At 57.3% G+C, this 15,120-nt stretch overlaps 1 protein-coding gene across 1 annotated transcript in view; it reads left to right on the top strand.

Annotated features, from left to right (window-relative positions):
• The window catches only part of LOC132385549 (cathepsin F-like), a 29,667-nt gene extending 18,842 nt beyond the window's left edge, over positions 1-10,825 (top strand). The window contains exon 4 of the mRNA XM_059957703.1: positions 10,689-10,825. Coding sequence (XP_059813686.1) covers positions 10,689-10,747 — 59 coding nt within the window. The 3' untranslated portion in view covers positions 10,748-10,825. The remainder of the gene's footprint in view (positions 1-10,688) is intronic.
• The last annotated feature ends 4,295 nt before the right edge of the window (positions 10,826-15,120 follow it).

Below are 15,120 nucleotides of genomic sequence, written 5' to 3'. Positions count from 1 at the left end.
CAGGGTGGTAGTGTCATCAGTGTGGTAGTGTCAGGGCGTATTGTCACTCAGGGTGGTAGTGTCATTCAGGGCAGTAGTGTCACTCAGGGCAGTAGCGTCATGGCATAGTGTCACTCAGGGCTAAGTGTCAGGGCGTAGTGTCACTCATGGCGTAGTGTCACTCAGGGTGGTAGTGTCACTCAGGGCGGTAGTGTCACTCAGGGTGGTAGTGTCAGGGCGTAGTGTCACTCAGGGTGGTAGTGTCAGGGCATAGTGTCACTCAGGGTGGTAGTGTCACTCAAAACAGTAGTGTCAGGGCGTAGTATCACTCAGGGCAGTAGTGTCAGGGCATAGTGTCACTCAGGGCATAGTGTCTCTCAGGGCAGTAGTGTCACTCAGGGTGGTAGTGTCACCCAGGGTGGTAGTGTCAGGGCATAGTGTCACTCAGGGTGGTAATGTCAGGGCATAGTCACTCAGAGCGTAGTGTCAGGGCATATTGTCACTCAGGGTCGTAGTGTCACTCAGGGCCGTAGTGTCACTCAGGGCAGTAGTGTCATTCAGGGCGTAGTGTCATGCAGGGTGGTAATGTCAGGGCATAGTCACTCAGAGCGTAGTGTCAGGGCAGTAGTGTCAGGGCATATTGTCACTCAGGGTCGTAGTGTCACTCTGGGTGTAGTGTCACTCAGGGCATAGTGTCTCTCAGAGCAGTAGTGTCACTCAGGGCCGTAGTGTCACTCTGGGTCGTAGTGTCACTCAGGGCCGTAGTGTCACTCAGGGCAGTAGTATCAGGGCGTAGTGTCACTCAGGGTCGTAGTGTCACTCTGGGTGTAGTGTCACTCAGGGCATAGTGTCTCTCAGAGCAGTAGTGTCACTCAGGGCCGTAGTGTCACTCTGGGTCGTAGTGTCACTCAGGGCCGTAGTGTCACTCAGGGCAGTAGTATCAGGTCGTAGTGTCACTCAGGGTGGTAGTGTCAGGGCATAGTGTCACTCAGGCTGGTAGTGTCACTCAGGGCAGTAGTGTCAGGGCGTAGTGTCACTCAGGGCAGTAGTGTCAGGGCATAGTGTCACAGGGCATAGTGTCACTCAGGGCAGTAGTGTCTCTCAGGGCAGTAGTGTCACTCAGGGTGGTAGTGTCAGGGCGTAGTGTCACTCAGGGTGGTAGTGTCACCCAGGGTGGTAATGTCAGGGCATAGTGTCACTCAGGGTGGTAATGTCAGGGCATAGTCACTCAGAGCGTAGTGTCAGGGCAGTAGTGTCAGGGCATATTGTCACTCAGGGCCGTATTGTCACTCAGGGCCGTAGTGTCACTCAGGGTCGTAGTGTCACTCAGGGCCGTAGTGTCACTCAGGGCAGTAGTATCAGGGAGTAGTGTCACTCAGGGTGGTAGTGTCAGGGCATAGTGTCACTCAGGGTGGTAGTGTCACTCAGGGCAGTAGTGTCAGGGCATAGTGTCACTCAGGGCAGTAGTGTCAGGGCATAGTGTCACTCAGGGCATAGTGTCACTCAGGGCAGTAATGTCTCTCAGGGCAGTAGTGTCACTCAGGGCATAGTGTCACTCAGGGAAGTAGTGTCAGGGCATAGTGTCACTCAGGGTGCAGTGTCACTCAGGGCAGTAGTGTCTCTCAGGGCAGTAGTGTCACTCAGGGTGGTAGTGTCAGGGCGTAGTGTCACTCAGGGTGGTAGTGTCACCCAGGGTGGTAGTGTCAGGGCATAGTGTCACTCAGGGTGGTAGTGTCACCCAGGGTGGTAGTGTCAGGGCATAGTGTCACTCAGGGCAGTAGTGTCAGGGCATAGTGTCACTCAGGGCAGTAATGTCTCTCAGGGCAGTAGTGTCAGGGTGTAGTGTCACTCAGCCAGTAGTGTCACTCAGGGCGTAGTGTCACTCTGGGCGTAGTGTCAGGGTGTAGTGTCTCTCAGGGCGTAGTGTCACTCAGGGCGGTAGTGTCACTCAGGGCGGTAATGTCAGGGTGGTAGTGTCACTCAGGGCAGTAGTGTCAGGGCATAGTGTCACTCAGGGCAGTAATGTCAGGGTGTAGTGTCACTCAGGGTGGTAGTGTCACTCATGGCGGTAGTGTCACTCAGGGCAGTAATGTCAGGGTGTAGTGTCACTCAGTGTGGTAGTGTCACTCAGGGCGGTAATGTCAGGGCGGTAGTGTCACTCAGGGCATAGTGTCTCTCAGGGTGGTAGTGTCACTCAGGGCAGTAATGTCAGGGCATAGTGTCACTCAGGGCGTAGTGTCTCTCAGGGTGGTAGTGTCACTCAGGGTGTAGTGTCACTCAGGGCGGTAATGTCAGGGCGGTAGTGTCACTCAGGGCGGTAATGTCAGGGCTGTAGTGTCACTCAGGGCGGTAGTGTCACTCAGTGTCACTCAGGGCGGTAGTGTCACTCAGGGCGGTAGTGTCACTCAGGGCATAGTGTCACAGGGCGGTAGTGTCAGGGCATAGTGTCACAGGGCGGTAATGTCAGGGCGTAGTGTCACTCAGGGCGGTAGTGTCAGGGCATAGTGTCACAGGGCGGTAATGTCAGGGCAGTAGTGTCACTCAGGGCATAGTGTCTCTCAGGGTGGTAGTGTCACTCAGGGCGGTAATGTCAGGGCATAGTGTCACTCAGGGCATAGTGTCACTCTGGGCGTAGTGTCACTCAGGGCCCAGTGTCAGGGTGTAGTGTCACTCAGGGCGGTAGTGTCACTCAGGGTGTAGTGTCACTCAGGGTGCTGGTGTCACTCAGGGCATAGTGTCTCTCAGGGTGGTAGTGTCACTCAGGGCAGTAATGTCAGGGCATAGTGTCACTCAGGGCGGTAATGTCAGGGCATAGTGTCACTCAGGGTGGTAGTGTCACTCAGGGCGTAGTGTCTCTCAGGGTGGTAGTGTCAGGGTGTAGTGTCAGGGCATAGTGTCACTCAGGGTGTAGTGTCACTCAGGGAGGTAGTGTCACTCAGGGCGGTAATGTCAGGGCGTAGTGTCACTCAGGGCGGTAGTGTCACTCAGGGCATAGTGTCTCTCAGGGTGGTAGTGTCACTCAGGGCATAGTGTCTCTCAGGGCATAGTGTCTCTCAGGGTGGTAGTGTCAGGGCGTAGTGTCACAGGGCGGTAATGTCAGGGCGGTAGTGTCACTCAGGGCATAGTGTCTCTCAGGGTGGTAGTGTCACTCAGGGCATAGTGTCTCTCAGGGCATAGTGTCTCTCAGGGTGGTAGTGTCACTCAGGGCAGTAATGTCAGGGCATAGTGTCTCTCAGGGTGGTAGTGTCACTCAGGGCGTAGTGTCACTCAGTGTGGTAGTGTCACTCAGGGTGTAGTGTCACTCAGGGCGGTAGTGTCACTCAGGGCAGTAGTGTCAGGGCGGTAGTGTCACTCAGGGCAGTAGTGTCAGGGCATAGTGTCACTCAGGGCAGTAATGTCAGGGTGTAGTGTCACTCAGGGTGGTAGTGTCACTCAGGGCGGTAGTGTCACTCAGGGCAGTAATGTCAGGGTGTAGTGTCTCTCAGGGTGGTAGTGTCAGGGTGTAGTGTCAGGGCATAGTGTCACTCAGGGTGGTAGTGTCACTCAGGGTGGTAGTGTCACCCAGGGTGGTAATGTCAGGGCGTAGTGTCACTCAGGGCATAGTGTCTCTCAGGGCGGTAGTGTCACTCAGGGCGGTAGTGTCAGGGCATAGTGTCACTCAGGGCAGTAATGTCAGGGTGTAGTGTCACTCAGGGTGGTAGTGTCACTCAGGGCGGTAGTGTCACTCAGGGCATAGTGTCACTCAGGGTGTAGTGTCACTCAGTGTGGTAGTGTCACTCAGGGCGGTAATGTCAGGGCGGTAGTGTCACTCAGGGCATAGTGTCTCTCAGGGTGGTAGTGTCACTCAGGGCAGTAATGTCAGGGCATAGTGTCACTCAGGGCGTAGTGTCTCTCAGGGTGGTAGTGTCACTCAGGGTGTAGTGTCACTCAGGGCGGTAATGTCAGGGCGGTAGTGTCACTCAGGGCGGTAATGTCAGGGCTGTAGTGTCACTCAGGGCGGTAGTGTCACTCAGTGTCACTCAGGGTGGTAGTGTCACTCATGGCGGTAGTGTCACTCAGGGCAGTAATGTCAGGGTGTAGTGTCTCTCAGGGTGGTAGTGTCACTCAGGGCGGTAGTGTCACTCATGGCGGTAGTGTCACTCAGGGCAGTAATGTCAGGGTGTAGTGTCACTCAGGGTGGTAGTGTCACTCAGGGCGGTAGTGTCACTCAGGGCAGTAATGTCAGGGTGTAGTGTCACTCAGGGTGGTAGTGTCACTCAGGGCGGTAGTGTCACTCAGGGCAGTAATGTCAGGGTGTAGTGTCTCTCAGGGTGGTAGTGTCAGGGTGTAGTGTCAGGGCATAGTGTCACTCAGGGTGGTAGTGTCACTCAGGGTGGTAGTGTCACCCAGGGTGGTAATGTCAGGGCGTAGTGTCACTCAGGGCGGTAATGTCAGGGCGTAGTGTCACTCAGGGCGGTAATGTCAGGGCGGTAGTGTCACTCAGGGCATAGTGTCTCTCAGGGCGGTAGTGTCACTCAGGGTGGTAGTGTCAGGGCATAGTGTCACTCAGGGCAGTAATGTCAGGGTGTAGTGTCACTCAGGGTGGTAGTGTCACTCAGGGTGGTAGTGTCACTCAGGGCAGTAATGTCAGGGTGTAGTGTCTCTCAGGGTGGTAGTGTCAGGGTGTAGTGTCAGGGCATAGTGTCACTCAGGGTGGTAGTGTCAGGGCATAGTGTCACTCAGGGCAGTAATGTCAGGGTGTAGTGTCACTCAGGGTGGTAGTGTCACTCAGGGCGGTAGTGTCACTCAGGGCATAGTGTCTCTCAGGGCGGTAGTGTCACTCAGGGCGGTAGTGTCAGGGCATAGTGTCACTCAGGGCAGTAATGTCAGGGTGTAGTGTCACTCAGGGTGGTAGTGTCACTCAGGGCGGTAGTGTCACTCAGGGCATAGTGTCACTCAGGGTGTAGTGTCACTCAGTGTGGTAGTGTCACTCAGGGCGGTAATGTCAGGGCAGTAGTGTCACTCAGGGCATAGTGTCTCTCAGGGTGGTAGTGTCACTCAGGGCAGTAATGTCAGGGCATAGTGTCACTCAGGGCGTAGTGTCTCTCAGGGTGGTAGTGTCACTCAGGGTGTAGTGTCACTCAGGGCGGTAATGTCAGGGCGGTAGTGTCACTCAGGGCGGTAGTGTCACTCAGTGTCACTCAGGGCGGTAGTGTCACTCAGGGCGGTAGTGTCACTCAGGGCATAGTGTCACAGGGCGGTAGTGTCAGGGTATAGTGTCACAGGGCGGTAATGTCAGGGCGTAGTGTCACTCAGGGCGGTAGTGTCAGGGCATAGTGTCACAGGGCGGTAATGTTAGGGCAGTAGTGTCACTCAGGGCATAGTGTCTCTCAGGGTGGTAGTGTCACTCAGGGCGGTAATGTCAGGGCATAGTGTCACTCAGGGCATAGTGTCACTCTGGGCGTAGTGTCACTCAGGGCCCAGTGTCAGGGTGTAGTGTCACTCAGGGCGGTAGTGTCACTCAGTGTGGTAGTGTCACTCAGGGCGGTAATGTCAGGGCGGTAGTGTCACTCAGGGCATAGTGTCTCTCAGGGTGGTAGTGTCACTCAGGGCAGTAATGTCAGGGCATAGTGTCACTCAGGGCGTAGTGTCTCTCAGGGTGGTAGTGTCACTCAGGGTGTAGTGTCACTCAGGGCGGTAATGTCAGGGCGGTAGTGTCACTCAGGGCGGTAATGTCAGGGCTGTAGTGTCACTCAGGGCGGTAGTGTCACTCAGTGTCACTCAGGGTGGTAGTGTCACTCATGGCGGTAGTGTCACTCAGGGCAGTAATGTCAGGGTGTAGTGTCTCTCAGGGTGGTAGTGTCAGGGTGTAGTGTCAGGGCATAGTGTCACTCAGGGTGGTAGTGTCACTCAGGGTGGTAGTGTCACCCAGGGTGGTAATGTCAGGGCGTAGTGTCACTCAGGGCGGTAATGTCAGGGCGGTAGTGTCACTCAGGGCATAGTGTCTCTCAGGGCGGTAGTGTCACTCAGGGTGGTAGTGTCAGGGCATAGTGTCACTCAGGGCAGTAATGTCAGGGTGTAGTGTCACTCAGGGTGGTAGTGTCACTCAGGGTGGTAGTGTCACTCAGGGCAGTAATGTCAGGGTGTAGTGTCTCTCAGGGTGGTAGTGTCAGGGTGTAGTGTCAGGGCATAGTGTCACTCAGGGTGGTAGTGTCAGGGCATAGTGTCACTCAGGGCAGTAATGTCAGGGTGTAGTGTCACTCAGGGTGGTAGTGTCACTCAGGGCGGTAGTGTCACTCAGGGCATAGTGTCTCTCAGGGCGGTAGTGTCACTCAGGGCGGTAGTGTCAGGGCATAGTGTCACTCAGGGCAGTAATGTCAGGGTGTAGTGTCACTCAGGGTGGTAGTGTCACTCAGGGCGGTAGTGTCACTCAGGGCATAGTGTCACTCAGGGTGTAGTGTCACTCAGTGTGGTAGTGTCACTCAGGGCGGTAATGTCAGGGCGGTAGTGTCACTCAGGGCATAGTGTCTCTCAGGGTGGTAGTGTCACTCAGGGCAGTAATGTCAGGGCATAGTGTCACTCAGGGCGTAGTGTCTCTCAGGGTGGTAGTGTCACTCAGGGTGTAGTGTCACTCAGGGCGGTAATGTCAGGGCGGTAGTGTCACTCAGGGCGGTAATGTCAGGGCTGTAGTGTCACTCAGGGCGGTAGTGTCACTCAGTGTCACTCAGGGCGGTAGTGTCACTCAGGGCGGTAGTGTCACTCAGGGCATAGTGTCACAGGGCGGTAGTGTCAGGGCATAGTGTCACAGGGCGGTAATGTCAGGGCGTAGTGTCACTCAGGGCGGTAGTGTCAGGGCATAGTGTCACAGGGCGGTAATGTTAGGGCAGTAGTGTCACTCAGGGCATAGTGTCTCTCAGGGTGGTAGTGTCACTCAGGGCGGTAATGTCAGGGCATAGTGTCACTCAGGGTGTAGTGTCACTCAGGGTGCTGGTGTCACTCAGGGCATAGTGTCTCTCAGGGTGGTAGTGTCACTCAGGGCAGTAATGTCAGGGCATAGTGTCACTCAGGGCGGTAGTGTCAGGGCATAGTGTCACTCAGGGCATAGTGTCACTCAGGGCCCAGTGTCAGGGTGTAGTGTCACTCAGGGCGGTAGTGTCACTCAGTGTGCTGGTGTCACTCAGGGCATAGTGTCTCTCAGGGTGGTAGTGTCACTCAGGGCGTAGTGTCTCTCAGGGTGGTAGTGTCAGGGTGTAGTGTCAGGGCATAGTGTCACTCAGGGTGTAGTGTCACTCAGGGTGGTAGTGTCACTCAGGGCGGTAATGTCAGGGCGTAGTGTCACTCAGGGCGGTAGTGTCACTCAGGGCGGTAATGTCAGGGCGGTAGTGTCACTCAGGGCGTAGTGTCTCTCAGGGTGGTAGTGTCAGGGTGTAGTGTCAGGGCATAGTGTCACTCAGGGTGTAGTGTCACTCAGGGTGGTAGTGTCACTCAGGGCGGTAATGTCAGGGCGTAGTGTCACTCAGGGCGGTAGTGTCACTCAGGGCATAGTGTCTCTCAGGGTGGTAGTGTCAGGGCGTAGTGTCACAGGGCGGTAATGTCAGGGCGGTAGTGTCACTCAGGGCATAGTGTCTCTCAGGGTGGTAGTGTCACTCAGGGCATAGTGTCTCTCAGGGCATAGTGTCTCTCAGGGTGGTAGTGTCTCTCAGGGCAGTAATGTCAGGGCATAGTGTCTCTCAGGGTGGTAGTGTCACTCAGGGCGTAGTGTCACTCAGTGTGGTAGTGTCACTCAGGGTGTAGTGTCACTCAGGGCGGTAGTGTCACTCAGGGCGGTAATGTCAGGGCGGTAGTGTCACTCAGGGCAGTAGTGTCAGGGCATAGTGTCACTCAGGGCAGTAATGTCAGGGTGTAGTGTCACTCAGGGTGGTAGTGTCACTCAGGGCGGTAGTGTCACTCAGGGCAGTAATGTCAGGGTGTAGTGTCTCTCAGGGTGGTAGTGTCAGGGTGTAGTGTCAGGGCATAGTGTCACTCAGGGTGGTAGTGTCACTCAGGGTGGTAGTGTCACCCAGGGTGGTAATGTCAGGGCGTAGTGTCACTCAGGGCGGTAATGTCAGGGCGGTAGTGTCACTCAGGGCATAGTGTCTCTCAGGGCGGTAGTGTCACTCAGGGCGGTAGTGTCAGGGCATAGTGTCACTCAGGGCAGTAATGTCAGGGTGTAGTGTCACTCAGGGTGGTAGTGTCACTCAGGGCGGTAGTGTCACTCAGGGCATAGTGTCACTCAGGGTGTAGTGTCACTCAGGGCAGTAATGTCAGGGCATAGTGTCACTCAGGGTGTAGTGTCACTCAGTGTGGTAGTGTCACTCAGGGCGGTAATGTCAGGGCGGTAGTGTCACTCAGGGCATAGTGTCTCTCAGGGTGGTAGTGTCACTCAGGGTGTAGTGTCACTCAGGGCGGTAATGTCAGGGCGGTAGTGTCACTCAGGGCGGTAGTGTCACTCAGAGTCACTCAGGGCGGTAGTGTCACTCAGGGCATAGTGTCACAGGGCGGTAATGTCAGGGCGGTAGTGTCAGGGCATAGTGTCACAGGGCGGTAATGTCAGGGCGTAGTGTCACTCAGGGCGGTAGTGTCAGGGCATAGTGTCACAGGGCGGTAATGTCAGGGCGGTAGTGTCACTCAGGGCATAGTGTCTCTCAGGGTGGTAGTGTCACTCAGGGCGGTAATGTCAGGGAATAGTGTCACTCAGGGCATAGTGTCACTCTGGGCGTAGTGTCACTCAGGGCCCAGTGTCAGTGTGGTAGTGTCACTCAGGGTGTAGTGTCACTCAGGGTGCTGGTGTCACTCAGGGCATAGTGTCTCTCAGGGTGGTAGTGTCACTCAGGGCAGTAATGTCAGGGCATAGTGTCACTCAGGGCGGTAATGTCAGGGCATAGTGTCACTCAGGGCATAGTGTCACTCAGGGCCCAGTGTCAGGGTGTAGTGTCACTCAGGGCGGTAGTGTCACTCAGTGTGCTGGTGTCACTCAGGGCATAGCGTCTCTCAGGGTGGTAGTGTCACAGGGCGTAGTGTCTCTCAGGGTGGTAGTGTCAGGGTGTAGTGTCAGGGCATAGTGTCACTCAGGGTGTAGTGTCACTCAGGGTGGTAGTGTCACTCAGGGCGGTAATGTCAGGGCGTAGTGTCACTCAAGGCGGTAGTGTCACTCAGGGCATAGTGTCTCTCAGGGTGGTAGTGTCAGGGCGTAGTGTCACAGGGCGGTAATGTCAGGGCGGTAGTGTCACTCAGGGCATAGTGTCTCTCAGGGTGGTAGTGTCACTCAGGGCATAGTGTCTCTCAGGGCATAGTGTCTCTCAGGGTGGTAGTGTCACTCAGGGCAGTAATGTCAGGGCGTAGTGTCACTCAGGGCATAGTGTCTCTCAGGGCGTAGTGTCACTCAGGGCGGTAATGTCAGGGCTGTAGTGTCACTCAGGGCGGTAGTGTCACTCAGGGTGTAGTGTCACTCAGGGTGGTAGTGTCACTCAGGGCGGTAATGTCAGGGCATAGTGTCACTCAGTGTGGTAGTGTCAGGGCGTAGTGTCTCAGGGCGGTAATGTCAGGGCGGTAGTGTCACTCAGGGCATAGTGTCTCTCAGGGCGGTAGTGTCACAGGGCGGTAATGTCAGGGCGGTAGTGTCAGGGCATAGTGTCACTCAGGGCATAGTGTCACTCAGGGCGGTAGTGTCACTCAGGGCATAGTGTCACTCAGGGCATAGTGTCACAGGGCGGTAATGTCAGGGCGGTAGTGTCACTCAGGGCATAGTGTCTCTCAGGGTGGTAGTGTCACTCAGGGCATAGTGTCACTCAGGGCGGTAGTGTCACTCAGAACGGTAGTGTCAGGGCAGTAGTGTCACTCAGGGCGGTAATGTCAGGGCGTAGTGTCACTCAGGGTGGTAATGTCAGGGCGGTAGTGTCACTCAGGGCATAGTGTCTCTCAGGGCGGTAGTGTCAGGGTGTAGTGTCACTCAGGGTGTAGTGTCTCTCAGGGTGGTAGTGTCACTCAGGGCATAGTGTCTCTCAGGGCGGTAGTGTCAGGGTGTAGTGTCACTCAGGGTGTAGTGTCTCTCAGGGTGGTAGTGTCACTCAGGGCGGTAATGTCAGGGTGTAGTGTCACTCAGGGCGGTAATGTCAGGGCGTAGTGTCACTCAGGGCGTAGTGTCACTCAGGGCGGTAGTGTCAGGGCATAGTGTCACTCTGGGCATAGTTTCACTCAGTAACAGCTTCTTCAGTGTATAGTGTCAGAGCGTAATGTCAGGGTGTAGTGTCAGGGCATAGTGTCAGAGTGTAGTGTCAGAGTGTAGTGTCAGAGCGTAGTGTCAGGGTGTGGTGTCAGAGCGTAGTGTCAGGGTGTGGTGTCAGGGTGTAGTGTCAGGGCGTAGTGTCACTCAGGAACAGCTTCTTCCTACCTGCCGTCAGATTTCTGAACAGACAGCGAACCCATTAACAGTACCTCACAGTTGTTTCTGTGTCCGTTCCCAGTAATTATTCTATTTGACATATAGAATGTTTTTATTATAATTTACAGTACTGAAGCTCCGAAACAGTACATTTCACGACACGCGTCAGTGATGATAGACCTGATTGTGATTCTGAAGGGGCCCCCACACAGGTTTATGGGATGGGTTTGGGGAATTGACTTGGTGAACAGCCCGTTTTCCACCCTGTTTAAATCGGTAACATTTCTCTGAGAGAGTTTTCTTTTCACAGCTGACGAGCTCACAATCGGAAGTTCTAAGGCTTTGCCAAAAATATATGTGAAAGAGTGAACTTGCATAACAACGTAACACCTCTTCCTAAGGAGAAGGACTGGAGGAAGCATAATGTGACACCTGTCAAGGACCAGCAGAAGGTACACTGACACGTAGGGAACATCATAGTCGCCCAGCTGATGGTGGGATGTCACAAAACTGAAGAGATTCACCTTGATATTACAGGGACGGGAGTGTTTGAGGAGACGGGACAGCCTGAGACAGTTTGCACAGGAGTGAAGGAGGCCGAGAGGGCTTTAAAATCACAGCAGAGGTGGAGGCTCATAGTCTCTACCCCAGGGGAGGCAATTCACAAATTAGAAGGTGAGAGTCACCCAGACTGTCCCCCAACTCCCCCAGAGTCAGTTCTCCACCTCCCCAGGGTCAGATCCACATTCTGTCCCCCACCTCCCCACAGTGTCGACCCACAGTCTGTCCCCCACCTTCCCCCAGGGTCAGACACACAGTCTGTCCCCCATAATCCCCCCAGGGGTCTGACCCACTATCACCCCACATCACCCTGGGTCAGACCCACAGTCTGTCCCCCACCTCCCCCAGGGTCAGACACACAGTCTGTCCCCCATAATCCCCCCAGGGGTCTGACCCACAATCTGTCACCCACATCACCCTGGGGTCAGACCCACAGTCTGTCCCCCCACCTCCCCCAGGGTCAGACACACAGTCTGTCCCCCATAATCCCCCCAGGGGTCCTGACCCACAATCTGTCACCCACATCACCCTGGGGTCAGACCCACAGTCTGTCCCCCCACCTCCCCCAAGGTCAGATCCACATTCTGTCCCCCACCTCCCCCCAGTGTCGGACCCACAGTCTGTCCCCCACCTTCCCCCAGGGTCAGAGCCACAGTCTGTCCCCCCACCTCCCCCCAGGGTCAGAACCACAGTCTGTCCCCCACCTCCCCACAGGGTCAGAACCACAGTCTGTCCCCCACCTCCCCCAGGGTCAGACCCACAGTCTGTCCCCCCACCTCCCCCAGAGTCAGACCCACAGTCTGTCCCCCACCTCCCCCCAGGATCAGACCCACAGGTTGTCACCCACATCCCACCAGGGTCAAACCCACATTCTGTCCCCCACATCCCCAGGGTCAGACCCACAGTCTGTCCCCCCAGATACCTACAGGGTCAGACCCACAGTCTGTCCCCCACCTCCCCCCAGGGTCAGACCCACAGGTTGTCACCCACATCCCACCAGGGTCAAACCCACATTCTGTCCCCCACATCCCCCAGGGTCAGACCCACAGGTTGTCACCCACATCCCCCTGGGGTCAGACCACATTCTGTCCCCCACATCCCCCCAGGGTCAGACCCACAGTCTGTCCCCCAACCTTCCCAGGGTCATACCCACAGTCTGTCCACACCGCCCCCCCAGGGTCAGACACACAGTCTGTCCCCCCACCTCCCCCAGGGTCAGACTCACAGTTTGTCCCCCAACCTTCCCAGGGTCATACCACAGTCGGTCCCCCACCGCCCCCCCAGGGTCAGACACACAGTCTGTCCCCAACATCCCCCTGAGTCAGACCCACAGTCTGTCCCCCCCACCTCCCCCAGGGTCATACCCACAGTCTGTCCCCCACCGCCCCCCCAGGGTCAGACACACAGTCTGTCCCAACATCCCCCTGAGTCAGACCCACAGTCTGTCCCCCCCACCTCCCCCAGGGTCAGACCCACAGTTTGTCCCCCACCTCCCCCAGGGTCAGACACACAGTCTGTCCCCCATAATCCCCCAGGGGTCTGACCCACAATCTGTCACTCACATCACCCTGGGGTCAGACCCACAGTCTGTCCCCCCACCTCCCCCAAGGTCAGATCCACATTCTGTCCCCCACCTCCCCCAGTGTCGGACACACAGTCTGTCCCGCACCTTCCCCCAGGGTCAGAGCCACAGTCTGTCCCCCCACTCCCCCCAGGGTCAGAACCACAGTCTGTCCCCACCTCCCCACAGGGTCAGAACCACAGTCTGTCCCCCACCTCCCCAGGGTCAGACCCACAGTCTGTCCCCCACATCCCCCAGGGTCAGTCCCACAGTCTGTCCCCCACCTCCCCACAGGGTCAGACCCACAGTCTGTCCCCCACATCCCCCAGGGTCAGACACACAGTCTGTCACCCACATCCCACCAGGGTCAGTCCCACAGTCTGTCCCCCACCTCCCCACAGGGTCAGACCCACAGTCTGTCCCCACCTCCCCACAGTGTCAGACCCACAGTCTGTCCCTCCACCTGCTCCCAGGGTCATACCACAGTCTGTCCCCACCTCCCCTCAGGGTCAGACCCACAGTCTGTCCCCCACCTCCCCTCAGGGTCAGAACCACAGTCTGTCCCCCCACCTCCCCACAGGGTCAGACCCACAGCCTGTCACCCACATTCCACCAGGGTCAGACACATAGTCTGTCACCCACATACCAGCAGAGTCAGAACCACAGTCTGTCCCCCCACCTCCCCCCAGGATCAGAACCACAGTCTGTCCCCCCACCTCCCCCAGAGTCAGACACACAGTCTGTCCCCCACCTCCCCTGGGACAGACCCACAGTCTATCCCCCACCTTCCCCCAAAGTCAGACCCATTGTCTGTCCCCCACATCCCCCCAGAGTCAGACCCACAGACTGTCCCCTCCTCTCCCTGGGGTCAGACCCACAGTCTGTCCCCCACCTCCCCCCAGGGTCAGACACACAGACTGTCCCCCATAATCCCCCCAGGGGTGTGACCCACAGTCTGTCACCCACATCACCCTGAGGTCAGACACACAGTCTGTCCCCAACCTCCCCTGGGGTCAGATCCACAGGCAGACCCCACCTCCCCCAGGGACAGACACATAGTCTGTCCCCAAACTCCCCTGGGGTCAGACCCACAGTCTGCCACCCACCTCCCACAGGGTCAGACCCACAGCCTGCCCTCCTCCCCCAGGGTCAGACCCACAGGTTGTCACCCACATCCCCCTGGGGTCAGTCCCACATTCTGTCCCCCACATCCCCCAGGGTCAGACCCACAGTCTGTCCCACACCGCCCCCAGGGTCAGACACACAGTCTGTCCCCCCCAGCTCCCCCAGGGTCAGACTCACAGTTTGTCCCCCAACCTTCCCCAGGGTCATACCCACAGTCTGTCCCCCACCGCCCCCCCCAGGGTCAGACACACAGTCTGTCCCCAACATCCCCCTGAGTCAGATCCACAGTCTGTCCCCCCACCTCCCCCAGGTCATACCCACAGTCTGTCCCCCACCGCCCCCCCTGGGTCAGACACACAGTCTGTCCCCAACATCCCCCTGAGTCAGTCCCACAGTCTGTCCCCCCCACTTCCCCAGGGTCAGACCCACAGTTTGTCCCCCACCTCCCCCAGGGTCAGACACACAGTCTGTCCCCCATAATCCCCCAGGGGTCTGACCCACAATCTGTCACCCCACATCACCCTGGGGTCAGACCCACAGTCTGTCCCCCCACCTCCCCAAGGTCAGATCCACATTCTGTCCCCCACCTCCCCCAGTGTCGGACCCACAGTCTGTCCCCCACCTTCCCCCAGGGTCAGAGCCACAGTCTGTCCCCCCACCTCCCCCAGGGTCAGAACCACAGTCTGTCCCCCACCTCCCCACAGGGTCAGAACCACAGTCTGTCACCCACATCCCCCAGGTTGATACCCACAGTCTGTCCCCCACATCCCCACAGAGTCAGACCCACAGTCTGTCCCCCACCTCCCCCAGGTTGATACCCACAGTCTGTCACCCACATCCCCCCGGTTGATACCCACAGTCTGTCCCCCACATCCCCACAGGGTCAGACCCACAGTCTGTCCCCACCTCCCCCTGGGGTCAGACACACAGTCTGCCCCACCTCCCCCAGGGTCAGACCCATAGTCTGTCCCCCACATCCCACCAGGGTCAGACCCACAGTCTGTCCCCCCACTTCCCCCAGGGTCCGTCCCACAGTCTGTCCCCCACCTCCCCCAGTTTGATACCAACAGTCTGTCCCCCCATCCCCACAGGGTCAAACCCTCAGTCTGTCCCCACATACCACCAGGGTCAGACCCACAGTCTGTCCCTCCACCTGCTCCCAGGGTCATACCCACAGTCTGTCCCCCACATCCCCCCAGGGTCAGACCCACAGTCTGTCCCCCATCTCCCCCAGGTTGATACCCACAGTCTGTCCCCCACCTCCCCACAGAGTCAGACCCACAGACTGTCCCCCACCTCCCCCAGGTTGATATCCACAGTCTGTCCCCCACATCCCCCAGGTCAGACCCACAGTCTGTCCCCCACCTCCCCCAGGTTGATACCCACAGTCTGTCACCCACATCTCCCCAGGGTCAGACTCACAGTCTGTCCCCCCACCTCCCCCAGGGTCATACCCACAGTCTGTCCCCCACCTCCTCCAGGGTCAGACCCACAG

This window comes from Hypanus sabinus (assembly GCF_030144855.1).
Source record: "Hypanus sabinus isolate sHypSab1 chromosome 31 unlocalized genomic scaffold, sHypSab1.hap1 SUPER_31_unloc_1, whole genome shotgun sequence".
Taxonomy (NCBI): Eukaryota; Metazoa; Chordata; class Chondrichthyes; order Myliobatiformes; family Dasyatidae; genus Hypanus; species Hypanus sabinus.
This window is presented reverse-complemented; position numbering and strand designations above follow the sequence as displayed.